Source organism: Brachyistius frenatus, unplaced genomic scaffold (genome assembly GCF_029030835.1).
Source record: "Brachyistius frenatus isolate BFR_SWC_R1_liver_20210118 unplaced genomic scaffold, ASM2903083v1 Contig_416, whole genome shotgun sequence".
Lineage (NCBI taxonomy): Eukaryota > Metazoa > Chordata > Actinopteri > Embiotocidae > Brachyistius > Brachyistius frenatus.
The window spans coordinates 177,124-190,904 of record NW_027211015.1 but is presented as its reverse complement, the minus strand read 5'-3'; the positions used below and the strand labels follow the sequence as shown (position 1 = coordinate 190,904).

Sequence of the window (13,781 nt, the reverse complement as noted above, 5' to 3'; positions counted from 1 at the left end):
AGAATGTTTCAGACTGTTTTAAACTGTTTCAGAATGTTTCAGAATGTTTCAGACTGTTTCAAACTGTTTCAGAATGTTTCAGACTGTTTCAGACTGTTTCAGAATGTTTCAGACTGTTTCAGAATGTTTCAGACTGTTTCAAACTGTTTCAGAATGTTTCAGACTGTTTCAAACTGTTTCAGAATGTTTCAGAATGTTTCAGACTGTTTCAAACTGTTTCAGAATGTTTCAGACTGTTTCAGACTGTTTCAGAATGTTTCAGAATGTTTCAGACTGTTTCAGACTGTTTCAGAATGTTTCAGAATGTTTCAAACTGTTTCTGAATGTAAAACAGTCTGAAACATTGTAAAACTGTTCTCAGAGGTGTGAGAGTTGGTTGTTGCAAAAATATTTAGAGGTTTTTCCAGGTCTTTCTATTTTGGACTCCACCTAAAAAAAAAGAGAGAGAGAGGAAACATTCAAGTACTTCTTGAATGTTATGGGTCCTATTTATAAACTCACCAGGCAACACATGTTGTCACAATCTTTTAAAGCTTATACAGTTTTGTGATTTTACACAAAATTTGTGACATCTCTGACATCACAAAATCTTTTCTTTCTCCAGTTTAAATGTCTGTATTGTTCTGTGTGTTTAATGAGACAAATATATTTTCCTTTAAATTAATTGTTAATAGGATGTTAATCTATGTCTCTTTAATATAAGTAATGTAGCCTAGAGCTATTTTGTACTTTTGTACTTTTACATTTTAAGAGTAAATATTGTATTTTGTTCTCCATTAGATTTGTTTGAAATTGCTTTCCAGTCTACCAAAAGTACAAAACATTTCCACACAAAGAAAGGATGACAACAGGAGTTTACCAGTGTTTAATAAATTTGCAACATGCAGTAACACTCTTGATACTTGTTTAAAAAGTAATACAAAGATCAGGTCCATTATATTTTACACTTCTAAACTTCTCACATCGTGTGTGTGTGTGTGTGTGTGTGTGTGTGTGTGTGTGTGTGTGTGTGTGTGTGTGTGTGTGTGTGTGTGTGTGTGTGTGTGTGTGTGTGTGTGTGTGTGTGTGTGTGTGTGAGCAGCACCTGTTTGGTCGCGCTCCGAGCACCCACAAATGGAATGCTCCGGTCCCTCTCCTTATATGGTCATATTGAGCCTCAAAAGGAAGTTGGTGTTGCTTTTATTATTGTCCGATCGATAAAATAGTTGTTCCTAATCTTTTTAAACAAATATTTACCGACGTTTATCACCATATAAAAATATAAACATACCGTATATATATTTGACTTAACACATTTGTTCAGTTAACAGGGTTTATTTGAACACTGGCCGTTTTGTGTGCGTATTTGAAAGTGTCGCAGGTTTTTTGTTTTCTGCCGGAATCAGTCCGCGTGCGGTCCTTCTGTTTCCGTGTCTGGGAGGAGAGCAGCGGTGTGATTTCAGAGGACTCGTTTTATCTTTCAAAATGCAGGTCAGTGAAACTTTGCCAGTCTTTTAAAAAGCTGTGGTTGAACGTGGGTTAAAGAGACGATTAAACATCCGTTGATGTCGTAGTTGTGTATTTTTGAGAGCAGAGTTTGGAAACAGCGAGCTGTGTCGTCGGGCGGGTCAACAGCTCAAATGGGACATTTCCTCTTTGCTCGCTCGGAGTTTAAACCCACAAACCTCGAAAAAGACACAAAGACAGACACGTCGCCGTGTAATTAGCTGCTACTGGTTACTAGACGGAAATATAAGCGATGACAATTTGACCTGTCAGCAGATATGTGCTTTGTAAGCCTGATAGTAGGTGATTTAATGTTGGCCTCTCATCTCCTGAGGAGTTCACTGAAAAGAAAACCAGAGAAGAAGAAAGTGAACATTTGCAAACATTTCCTCCTCGCTGAGGAAGATGCTCCAATGTCGATCCCTAATCACAATATGTAAAAGTCCCGAGGACGTAGTTTTAAAATGGGACTCGCCTGAGTGCAGGAGCACACTGAAGTCCTTCATCTTCAGTGATCATTGTTGAGCTGTTCATCAGCAGGTGTTACTATAATAAGCAAAGCACAGAGATGTTCAGCAACTTCTAAACCTTCAAGTTTGAGGCACAGCGCCTCGGTTACATTTTGAGCTTGTGTTCAGTCCAGTTTTACAAATCTGACGAACAGACCGAACACAAGCTCATTTCATACATTTGGTGCACAGCTCAGAGACCGTGACTCATTTCCTGCTCATGTGTCAGAATAGTTCAACACAGGGAGGAAGTATTTTTGCACAAAGACTGAAACATTCACCCCCCTAATCTTGGTAACTTGGTCTTTACGTTTTGAGATATGTTTCACTCTTCTGCTAACAAAAACAGAAATACATCACATACCTGAGCTGCAAATGAAAATAAACAAAACACCTCAGAATAACAGCAGTGTGAATACTTGGTTTTCTCCAAAGGACCCGAATGAAGACACTGAGTGGAACGATATCCTGAGGAAGAAGGGCATCCTTCCTCCCAAAGAGATCCCTAAAGATGAGGAAGAGGACGAGCTGGCCCTCCAACAGCAGTCTGTCGGTAAGAGAGACAGTTTGGGATAAATATCAGTATTTGTTTGTGGCTTAATCTGACGTACAAATGTTTTTACTTTATAGAACACGGTTTAAAATGTTTCCCAAATAATTTTACCGCACATTTACATATTTGAAATATAATATTTAATGTTTTAAGAGTTAATTTAAGGCTAATTTGACCCTATTCATCTGATCACTGAGTGTTGCATTATTTTCAGTTGATGTAATCAGTTGCTAACTGTTGTTGTTGTTGTTGTTGTTTCTCTGAACAGTTAAAACATATGAGAGCATGAGTCTGGAGGAACTGGAGGAGAACGAAGATGAGTTCGGTGAGGAGGACGAGGCGGCCATCGAGATGTACAGGTAGGTGGAGATTATTAGCAGGTCTGTTGTGCTTCCTAAAGTGATACCAGTAGAGTAAAACAGCAAAGGTAATAGTTGCAGCCTTTAGCTGGTGGTCACCAAATCAGTCAGTCGCAAGCTGGTCCAGTTTGATCAGTACCCTGTTTGTCCACCAGAGGCCCTGCTTTGACACTGAGGTCTGATAGGTTTGTCATTTAATCATTACTAAAGTATTTTTGAACATTTCTATTTCATGTCTAATATTTTATTCACTCATTCTGATGCCAGCACGGTTTAATGAATAAATAATGGGAATCAGGTGTTGAGGTTTGAGTTTTGAATCATCAGTTTCAGATCTTGTCATCTGAGGAAATGTTAAGATGCTCTTTGAATCTGTGACTGACACTGATGTGTGAGCGTTGCCTCCTTCCAGACAGAAACGTCTCGCTGAGTGGAAAGCAACTCAGATGAAGAACGTGTTCGGGGAGCTGGAGGAGATCTCCGGCCAGGACTACGTCAAGGAGGTCAACAAGGCCGGAGAAGGCATCTGGGTGGTGCTGCACCTCTTCAAACAGGGGTACGTTCATCCAGCCGCAGTAACTACTGGAACAAGAGCGAGATGGAAACACAGAGGGAAATATATTTAGTCTCAAAGGACGGAGAATTTAGTTCCATTAAGTTTTTCATGTCCGTTTTTGCTGCTGCTCTCTGATCAGATTGTATTAACCCTTTAGACCATTTCATCTCAGTAAAGATTACATGCGTGTATGAGTATTTTTGGTTATCTTGCGTCTTCTTTAATCTTTCCAGGAGAACACTGCCGTTTATTTTTTTCATTTTATATGTTGGATATGTAGGCTATATTTTTGAGTCTTTTTTTTGTTTATTTGAAATGTTCATTGACATAAAGTTAGAATTAGCATGTGTTTGTGTGTAAAAGTGTAATCTTAATTCTAATACTTTATGGTGAGATGTGAATCCATACATATTAAGCAGGTGACCTGCAAACACTTTAAATGTTGTTATTTGTAGTAGCCAAAAGTTAATTTTGTAATTATTTAAATAACAAAAAACAATATGGATAATGATATTTGTTTATTGAGCATAAATATAAATGTTCTCTGGTTCCAGCTGCATAAATCTCAGTGTTTGTTTGATATATTGTTACTTGACTCTTTCTCTCTTTTTTTTTTTTTATTCTATACTGTTGGTCAGACAAAATAAGCAGCTTGGCGAGATCATGTCGAGCTCTGATAACATGTGACCTAAACGGTCAAAACCATGAAAGATATTCAAAATGATTATTCGTTGTAGCTGTCAGTCTGTCAGTGTTTCCGTTACGATCAAAGTCCCGATGCTCTTCAAACACAAAGTTCAGCACTAGCAGGTCTGTCTGATGGTTTCTCTCCGTTCATTTCCCAGCATCCCTCTGTGCACCCTCATCAACCAGCACCTGAGTGTGTTGGCCAGGAAATTCCCTCAGACCAAGTTCCTCAAGTCCATCTCCACCACCTGCATCCCCAACTACCCCGACCGCAACCTGCCCACCATCTTCGTCTACTTCGAGGGGGGGATGAAGGGCCAGTTCATCGGTCCGCTGGTCTTTGGAGGCATGAACCTCAAAGTTGACGGTACGACACGACTTGCTGACTTAGAAAACCGGGACTTTGTGCATGTTCAAATCTTCAGGGCTCGTCATTCGCACAGTGCCGTCTTCTAATCCAGTGGAAATCCAGCAAAGCTACAAACATCTCTCAATAGATGTTTGTCTGTTTTTAACTGGAAAAAATTAGGTGGAAGGTGATTCGAAAGTTTTTCATAACTTACTTCAAAACCGTAAAGGTCTCACCTTATTTTTAGCATTTAATTTTGATTTGGTGTGAAAAAGCGCTTGTGTAGTCTCATCTGAATCTTTCAATTGTTGCAGTTTTAGTCAGACAATTTGGGCTTTCTCATAGGATTCAAAAATGTTGACTTGTTTTTAAAGGTTGACCGATAATTCAGTTTGGCCAGTTAATCAGCCCCGATAGAACATTTTACAAATGATCTTTGTCAGTAGATATTTGTCCTTCCCTGTGCAGCCTCCACCGGTTACTTGTGCGAAACACAAAGTTATGTCTTTCTGCGATCAGTTGTGTACTGGCCATCGGGCTCATTGGTACCTGATCAACAAAAAAACCTTTTATAGTCCTGTCTGAAACAAAGATGCTCCTTATCCCGGAAATATGCTCAAACAATTTACCAGTGTAAAGGGATGCATGACAGAAGGAACCTGTCACAAGCCACAGAACACCATATTGCTTCTTGTAAAGAGAACATACTTCAACAATGTCCTCATCTTTTTGAGTTATTGGTGGATCGCAGGCCTACTTTAAAGGTGCATAGCGCCACCTACTGATGATCTGAACCAGTTTTCAGATCATCTGACAAACTGACTCGACTGATGTGGTGATGAAAAGGTAAATAAGATTATTATGGGAGCTTTTTTGAGTAGACTTGAGTTGTTTCTGCTGAATTTGAGTAGTTTTGCATCTTTTCCTAAATACAGTTGTTATTACCTTAAAAGCCTCTGTGATGATAACCATTTGTTTGTTTTTTTAACTTCAGGAAGCTTTACTTTAACTGAAATTGGTTTTAAATGGAACAGAAATCTTAAGAAAACAAGTGCAGCATCAGCACCCTTCCCCCCAGTATTTATTGTAAGTGAAATTAAGTCACTAATGTAGATTTTAGTCGAGTTTTATTTAAACTCTGCAGAGACCTTTCATCAGGTTTTAAAGAGCTGTGAATTCAGATTCAGGACCGTTTTTGGGAGCTTTAGTTTGTCATGTTTTTTTGGACTGTATTGCGCTCCTGATATTTTACACCACTGACAGTATAACATTTGCATTCTGTTTATTTTCACCATATTGTATAATCTGTCTCGTGTGTCCCACCCAGAGCTGGAATGGAGGTTATCAGAGACCGGGGCGGTGAAGACAGACCTGGAGGAAAACCCCAAGAAACAAATCGAAGACAAACTCATGTCATCCATCAGAAGTTCGCTTCCTACACAAAAGGATGGTGACTCTGAGGACGAGGACTATTAAAAAAAAAAAAAAAAAAAAACGTCACTCCAAACCAGACAGAGCATGTGGTTGCTACATGGGAAACACTCAGAAGACCTTAAAACTCCCGAGCAGGGACAGAGAGAGGACAGCATCTCCTTCATCAGCAGGTTCATGTTGTATTTTAACCATGTAGGTGGCGCTCATGTGCAGAGCTCAGTCCTGCTCAAGGGCACCTGGACAGGCTGGAGGGAATCAAACCACCTGTACATTTCAGAAACAATCAGTCATCTGTAATCCATCTTCACAAAAGCATCAGAGGCGACTTTTAACTTTGTTTTTTTATTGCGTTTCATGAGAATTATGTCACAAAATGTACACGTACGTTCACCTCTGTTAAATTAAACGTGAGTTCACCTCTTTGCCACAGAAATCAATGCCAGTTTTTTTCCCTACAACACCTGTTTCTTGTGTAGCAGGACAACATGCCAAATTTGCACTTCGGAAACAGCTCTCATTCAGGTAGCCCAGTTCACATCTGGAAGGAGCAAGATGTTTTTTTTTATCTGTACAATAATTAATTTTCTTTGAACAAAAAGTAATGTTTCTATCAGGGGGGTCGTGTCAGAGCGTCGTTTTGAGCGTCCGGAGGCGGAGCTCCCAGCTGCTCTTCTTCTGCACGCTGTAATTTCCTGTTTGTTTTGTTTAGATGTTTCTTTTACAACAGCCCCTCCGGCAGACCTCGAATCTTCTGTTTGATTAGCAGGAGAAAGAGAAAAGTCTGTCAGCATTAAACGGAACCTGAACAGTAATGTGATTAATGCTGCCTCATTCACTGCTTCTTCACTCCCTGACAATGAGGCCTCCTGAAAAGGTTAAGTCTTCAGGTGACAGTCGGGCTGTGGTATTGATTGTGTCGTATTGATGTTCTCATCTCCTGAACTCTTTAGAAAATAAATCAAGTATTTCCCCAAAATTTTGAGCTATTTTAAATACTGGATCAGTTTACCTCTTTAGGCTTCCTAACAGATATTTAGATGAAACAAACCATGAGAGAAGAAAAGTATTCCCAGCTGAGCTCAAAACTTAGAGACATGTCCAATCTGTCAGAATTGCCTTTTTTCTTTTTTTTTTTAAATGTTTGGAGCTTCGGTTGTGAAACTTCTTAAATCAAGATATTCCAGCTGTAAAAATAAGAGTTCTCTTCAGGTGCCTGTGATGTTTTTACAGTGTTTGCTTTGCTTTTGGCACGTCTGTTTCTTATGGATAGTACCATCTTCCTTCTTCTGTATATGCAGAGTCCCGTTTCATCTTCGATAAACACTTCCCCTGTGCATCACTATCTTCTAAAGCCAACAGTTAAAGAGTTTGTGTGTGTTAAGTTTTCTCACCAGAAGTATCACCTTCTTCTTCCTCCTCTGGGGAAGTTTGGTTGAAAGTCGTAGCAGAGGGTGAACTGAGTGAGACTAGAGAAGAAAGAGAAAAGTTAGTGTGGAGCCACATGGAGTCATTAAAGGTCCCATATTTGACACTTTTCCTGAGTTTGTATTTGCAGACTTCCTATATCCATCTACACCCGCTTTACAATGTACAGGGTCACGGGGGGGCTGGAGTTTACCTCTGTGACTTTGATGACATTGATGTCAATGAGCATCTCTTCTGATTGGCTGACTCTTCTGAGTGACCCCGCCCCCTAACCCAGATCAATCACAGGTTATCGCTTGCTTGCACCGATTTGAAATGAAGGCTCCGTGTTTTCTTCCGCAGAAAAGGTTTGACATTGGGATGGGCTCGATTGGATCAGTGGGAGGGCTGCTTTGCCTGTGATTGGTTATTATGTTGTGGGAAGGTTAAGGTTAGGATTAGGGATGGGGGTTAGGGAGCAGTTGATTGACAGTGAAACATCCAATCACAGCAACGTAGAGTTTAGAGCGTGCATCACTCCGGCTGATCCAATCTAGCATCAACTGTGCTGAGGGTGGACATCCAACTTTTGAGCGTGCTTTGTGACACCACGAACGTACAGAAGCCAAACAGCACTTTTCACACACCTGGACCTGCTTTATGTGTAAGAAAGAAATGGAAATGTATAGACTACAATAGGGGACCTTCATATTTACACAGATATTTCTGAAAATGACATTTTAAGACGCACATTAATGGAAAAGAAGACACTATCAGTGGTTTGTTTATTTCCCCGCTCACCTCATGCTGTACAGCTCCAACAGAGTTTCGTGCTTTGGAGTAATGAAACAGGAACTGAAAAAAAGGAGACATACCAAAGTCAAAGAGCTGCAACGGAACAAATATCAAAACCAGAAAAATAAATTTAAATAAATTGGAGAGGAAAACTTACTCTTTTGAAAACATTCTGGGCTTGATCCTGTGGTATGTAAAAATCAGTTTAAACATTCCTGAAAAACACCATTATCCACTTATACTTGCTCCCACTCTCCTACTTCCACATGCATTACCATTACTTTTAATAATAGGCGAACACAACAACAACAACTCCCACAATACCTAGGAAGCCGCTTACTGATTTCAACTCTGTCCTTTCTGACATGCAGGTTACAGAAGTGTTCCGTTATATTGCGAAGATTTATTTATTTTTTTCCCCTTTTTCTCATTGCTTCTATAGTTACACTGAGAACAGTTAAATACTTATTGAACTTGTTGGATATTTTAAGATTTAGTTTAAAATTTAAGCTAAAAGTTGAAGGTAAATATTTGTTTTGATGTCTGGATGCTTCTTATTTTATTTTGCTTGTCAAAATTACAAGTCAGTTAAAAAAAACAAGCTGTAGTGTAATATTTCCATGATCATATGAAGAGACCTTGATATTAGAGTTACGAAGCCGAGTCGCTGGCCTTAAACGTAGCAGATCCAAATCCTACATAAAGTTTTGATTACCAGAATCCTGAAACATGTTTCTTAACAAACCACCTTATTTTATAGTAATAAGCAAACAACCTAGACTCACTTTAAAATATGTAACAGCTACATTATTTCACAGTGGAAGTACTTTCACAATAAAAGCTCACAAATTATGAAATGCCTTTGTTTTCTTGGCTCATTCTTTTCTACCGTCCTGCTTCCACATAATGTGTCTGACAGCAAGGCCTGCTAGTGTTTCAGAGATACAAGGTGCCTAAAATCATGTCAGTAAAAGATCATGGTTTAGGTTGATGTTACTGACATATGTTACGTATCTAAGTTAAGTACATTATGTAACCTTAACTTACTTATGTTACATCAAATAAATCTTCATTGATTTTTTTGCTTTCACACAGTCTGGAACACGTGTCCCCAGGGTTAAAGTCTCGTGTTTGAACATCCAACCACCTCCAACCTGCACCCTTTTATAATGACCTTCGAAAACCCAGTCTCATCTGCATCTCCCACTTTTAGAGCTCTTATTGTGAAAGTACCAGTTTTGCATTGTCCACCAATGTAACAACGCAGACTACGCTGCGCCACGCTAAACTTGGTAAAGACCCCGCCCACCAGCCTCAAAGATGCTCTGTGTATCATTAGATGATCGGCACATGATGCTCACATTAATTGCCCGTAAACAAAGAGTCAGCATCAAGGCTGTTGGGAAATGTAGTACCTCATTGTTTTAAACTTTAATGTTGTCAGAACCACCGCTGAGGGTTACAGGTAACATCTCAGTCTTCTCATATGCACCATAGTCTCAAATTACAGTAATTATACCAAGACTGAGATAGGTTACATCTGGTAGAAACTATGTATAATGTGCCTTTAAGTGACTTTAGGGTGTTAGTGGTGCCTACCTCATTCTGGCCTCTCCACAACACATCACTCAGGTCATCGCTTTGGATGCCTCGCACCTGCAGACAAACAATTTATGAATTATTTATTGGGAATTAATGCAACACAGCATCTGAGTCTCAACACTCACCGGTGATTTTTCCAAGAGAAAAAAAAGAACGATTATTTATCATAATAATCAATAATCATATCCGTGCTCAGGACATCCGGACTGGAAGTCGTGTCACAGGAAAATCTTTCATTAACGTCAGAGTCAGCGCCAGATTATTTCCTTGGAGCTGCTCCTTAGACTGAATATTTGTTGCTTACAGTCTTGCATATTGTTTTTCAAACTGGCCATTAGTGATGATGATCACGAAAGACTGTATGGCCAGAAGTTAAAGCTGTGGTAGAGCTGTTGATGAATTCAAGTGATTGATTGATTTTGTTTTACTGCCCTTCTCTTTACAACGTTACAACATTATTTTTTTTTACTCATAGCCTGAATATAACTTCTCATTAACAGGCTTAAAGATCACATGTAGATATCAGACTTAGATGTCAGTGATGAGGAGATGTTTAAAATGTGGATGAATGTGAATGCAGACGGGAGGATTTACTACCTTTCGTAACGCTATGCCGTCTTCCCACTCATCCAAAGGACTGGCATCTGGATAAGGAGCACATGTGAGGATATGTTAATATATTCAGTCTGTAGGGCAGCATTTCAATTATTCTGACGAAAATATTCAATTACACTATCACTTCAACAGAACATTTCAATCAAAACCTACTCCAATAGCCTCTTCAGAGCCTGCCAGTGTATCTTTGATGCTATAGTTTATTCTGTTTGTATGAGCAGTTAGGAACGTAGCTGCCACTGCTGAACAGATGGACATAACAAATTACATATTAATAAAGATTCGGAGGCAAAGAGTGTCAGTACAGCATCTTTAAACCTTTTAAATAATGCTCTCAAATCCAAATATTGTGTTTTTCAGGAATTCCCTCAGAGTAACTTAACATTTGTCGGACTCTCTGGTTGAAGCTCTCATCTTGTTGCAGTGATGTCGCTGTGTACTCAGGATGTGTTTAGTATCCTAACACCATTGCTGCTGTGGGTTTTGTGGAGGTCTAATGCAGCTCAAACTTTCCACAGGAAGAGGTCAGAGATATGCATTTTAAGTTACTGTAATTATCACTGTTAAGCACCTTACAGTAGCCTGTCTACTTCATTTCAAAAAGAAGTATCTACTTCATGAATTTACTGACTTTTGTTAGTATTAATAAACTATAACTAATGTTTGTAATAAAGTCGATTTTATATTGATTTGTAAAGCAAAAAAGAGCTTGTAAATTATAAAGGACTGTAGAGAATCTGAGTATCCTACTTCTTTTACTCTGATATGATGTCAAAGAAGTTTGATTGGACCACTTAACTGCAGAGCATCCAGGCTACAGTAGCACTTTAAATAATGCACTGAAATTGCTTAATGTCTCGCTTTAAAGTAGGAAACCCGTGACTTTGTATTAATGAGCTGTAACTGCAGACATGGTGGTATTAGATGGTATTAAGGAATAATAAATGTTTCTCACATTGCCATTTGTCAATTTATGTAGGACAATGTTTGAATTGCAACTTTCCTCCAGAGATAGAATTTAAAACGCTATGAATAATAACATAATCTAGTAGTAAACCTTCCACAGCAGTAATATATTTACAGCTGTTCATGTTAATAGGCTGTTGATTAATTGATTTCCAGGATATAAGAGTTCCAAATGTCCATCTGATGAATTTAAAACAAATGTAAACAAATCAAACACAAAGCAGGTTACTGTATCCTTGAAGACAAAATACGTCAACCCATTTTTTTTTAAAAGCCCCCCCCCCCCCCCCCTATTTTTGGTGACTTAATTTACAGGTAAGAGCACATAAACTCGTAAATCCAAATTGTATTGCTTGTTTTATTACTGAAAGTAGGTATAAGCCTGCATTAACTGAGTTCGTCCTTGTTTCACCTACCTGTTGTGCTCCAACATCCAAAGAAGCCGAATAAACATAAAAGATAAAGTTGTCGCACAGTCGGCAGAGTCATGTCTCCACTGCTCCCTTCGCTCCTCTTCCTCTGTATTTGCGCGCTGTTTAGAGAGGACCGGTCCGCTCGGCTCGGTTCGGCTCGGTTAGCTGATCTCGGCTCCCAAACAGTTGTGTGGTGTGAATGTTGTGCCCTCTGCCCGCAGCACTTTAAAAGCAGCCAACTTTGTTGTGCTGACATGCATCTTCTCAGGTGACCAATCACACACCGATCAGGTCTCAGCGCACCGGTTTGCGCAAATCCAACAAACCTTGCTCTCTCTCTCTCTCTCTCTCTCTCTCTCTCTCTCTCTCTCTCTCTCTCCACACAAACACTCACACACATACACAGACAATAAAATACTCGTGCACTTTGATTACGAGTACTGGGAATAGTGTGTTGTTGTTGTTGTTGTTTTTACATAGACAACTGATTTAACCACGTACTGACGTCAGTATGTTGGTGTGGAAATGATGACGCGTGTCCTTCAGCTTCAGGGAAATGGACAGTGGTAGAAAGTATGAGTAGGCTACATTTACTCAAGTACAACTGTACTTTTTTAGTACAATTTTGAGGTAGGTGTACTTTGTATCACACTTGAGTAATTTCATTTGATGCTGCTTTTTACTTCCATCCACTAAGGAAATATTGTACTTCCTACTTCATTACATTTATTAACAGCTTTAGTTTCATTTCAGATGAAGATTTGACACAGTGGATAAAAAGCTTTTAAAAGCAACAGAAGTATAATATAAACTGACAATGCCTTAAAGTGGCTTCTGCTAGATTATTCATATTCTTAAAATATTTGTGCTATATCAATTTACCGCACAGCAAACCTGGGGCCTTGCAATGTTTTCAAGCTTAATCTGACAAAGTCTGCCCATAATTATCTGCTTTAGGAAAATCCAGAAAACATGGTCCTCATATTGACAACGTATTTCACTGCTACTATCCACCAGCAGCTTTTTTTTAAGTTCAAGCCCCCACAACCATCTGGCCACAACTCTTCAGGGATGAAGGTTCACCATTCTCAGTTAGTGTTTCAATATTGATCTCACTGCTATATGTGTTTCAATGTTCTTCTTTGCCACTTGAGCTTTGCTTCCAACTTTAACCTAAAGATTTAAATGGCCACATTTTTATTAAAATGCAATTAATTTATGTGCATTGTCCTTATGTTAAAATGTTAAGTAAAGAGATATCCCTCCTACTGTGGGGTAAAAAAAAAAAAAAGAAAGGCTTCCTCTGCTGCTGCATGTGAATGCGGCAGACTGATTGCTTGTTTTATTCAACTGATCACTGTTGTCAGGTGTCCCTGATGTGGACACTGTATGTTGTTCTGTTCAGGGATTAACTGCTCTGATCTGGTAGACTGCAGGCGGCTCGGCGCTCACATTTCGGCCTGATTCTACGCCAAAATCTGTCTCGAGAAAGTGAAGGTCACTCCACATTTTCGCTCGACATCAGACTGCGTACTGCCCTGCTTTTCAATGTATTTGTTGGAAGATGATTGTGGGTATGAAAGTGAAAAATGTATTTACATGTTTAATTTTCTTTTAGTACATGAACAGTATATTAAAATAGACGAGTGGCTCCCTTGGTTACAAAAATAACCTTGAGTCATATTTTAGGCAGTATCTCTGCCCTCTGACCTTTTGCCTTTCACAAACCTTTTTTCGTCAGCACCCCTTTTTTTAAATCTGATAATGAGGGACCATTATGACTCTAAAACTATCGCCTACCATAGATATATGGTACGACCACAGACTTTCTGTCGTTTTTTTATTTTATTTTATCAAAAGTATAAAAAAGAGAAACGCTTTAAATAAAATGTTATTTTCCCGTTTTAATGAGAAAACATTCACGAATAAATTAGTGTAATAAAAATGAATCCAATGTAATGTTAGCGTGCCTCTTTGTTCAAGGAGGCAAATGAGCAGGGCAGGAGTTCAGCTGAATTTTTTTTTGTTTCTGTTAGAAAAATTACTCAGAGGCT

At 39.0% G+C, this 13,781-nt stretch overlaps 2 protein-coding genes across 2 annotated transcripts; one reads left to right on the top strand and one right to left on the bottom strand.

Moving 5' to 3' along the window:
* The first annotated feature begins 1,388 nt into the window (after positions 1 to 1,388).
* pdcl3 (phosducin-like 3) lies at positions 1,389 to 6,365 on the top strand. The gene is made up of 6 exons (XM_069725246.1): positions 1,389 to 1,470; positions 2,430 to 2,547; positions 2,816 to 2,906; positions 3,319 to 3,462; positions 4,308 to 4,516; positions 5,826 to 6,365. Exons 1-6 carry the CDS (start codon positions 1,465 to 1,467, stop codon positions 5,972 to 5,974), a joined length of 717 nt encoding a protein of 238 aa, XP_069581347.1. The 5' UTR covers positions 1,389 to 1,464; the 3' UTR covers positions 5,975 to 6,365.
* A 92-nt stretch (positions 6,366 to 6,457) lies between these two features.
* Positions 6,458 to 11,933, bottom strand: nms (neuromedin S). Its single transcript, XM_069725247.1, has 7 exons — positions 11,731 to 11,933; positions 10,331 to 10,377; positions 9,731 to 9,787; positions 8,289 to 8,315; positions 8,138 to 8,191; positions 7,324 to 7,398; positions 6,458 to 6,683 (listed from the first exon to the last, which is right to left on the bottom strand). Exons 1-7 carry the CDS (start codon positions 11,801 to 11,803, stop codon positions 6,651 to 6,653), a joined length of 366 nt encoding a protein of 121 aa, XP_069581348.1. The 5' UTR covers positions 11,804 to 11,933; the 3' UTR covers positions 6,458 to 6,650.
* Between the last annotated feature and the right edge of the window lie 1,848 nt (positions 11,934 to 13,781).

Bases quoted from the DNA above. Each gene is read 5' to 3' on its own strand.
- pdcl3 (XM_069725246.1), top strand. The intron at 2,548-2,815 runs GTAAGAGAGACA...TTCTCTGAACAG, and splicing joins CCTCCAACAGCAGTCTGTCG to TTAAAACATATGAGAGCATG. The intron at 4,517-5,825 runs GTACGACACGAC...TGTCCCACCCAG, and splicing joins CATGAACCTCAAAGTTGACG to AGCTGGAATGGAGGTTATCA.
- nms (XM_069725247.1), bottom strand. From the start codon at position 11,803: ATGACTCTGCCGACTGTGCGACAACTTTATCTTTTATGTTTATTCGGC. The intron at 9,788-10,330 runs GTAGTAAATCCT...GTTTGTCTGCAG, and splicing joins ACGGCATAGCGTTACGAAAG to GTGCGAGGCATCCAAAGCGA. The intron at 6,684-7,323 runs GTGAGAAAACTT...CTAATCAAACAG, and splicing joins AGAAGAAGGTGATACTTCTG to AAGATTCGAGGTCTGCCGGA.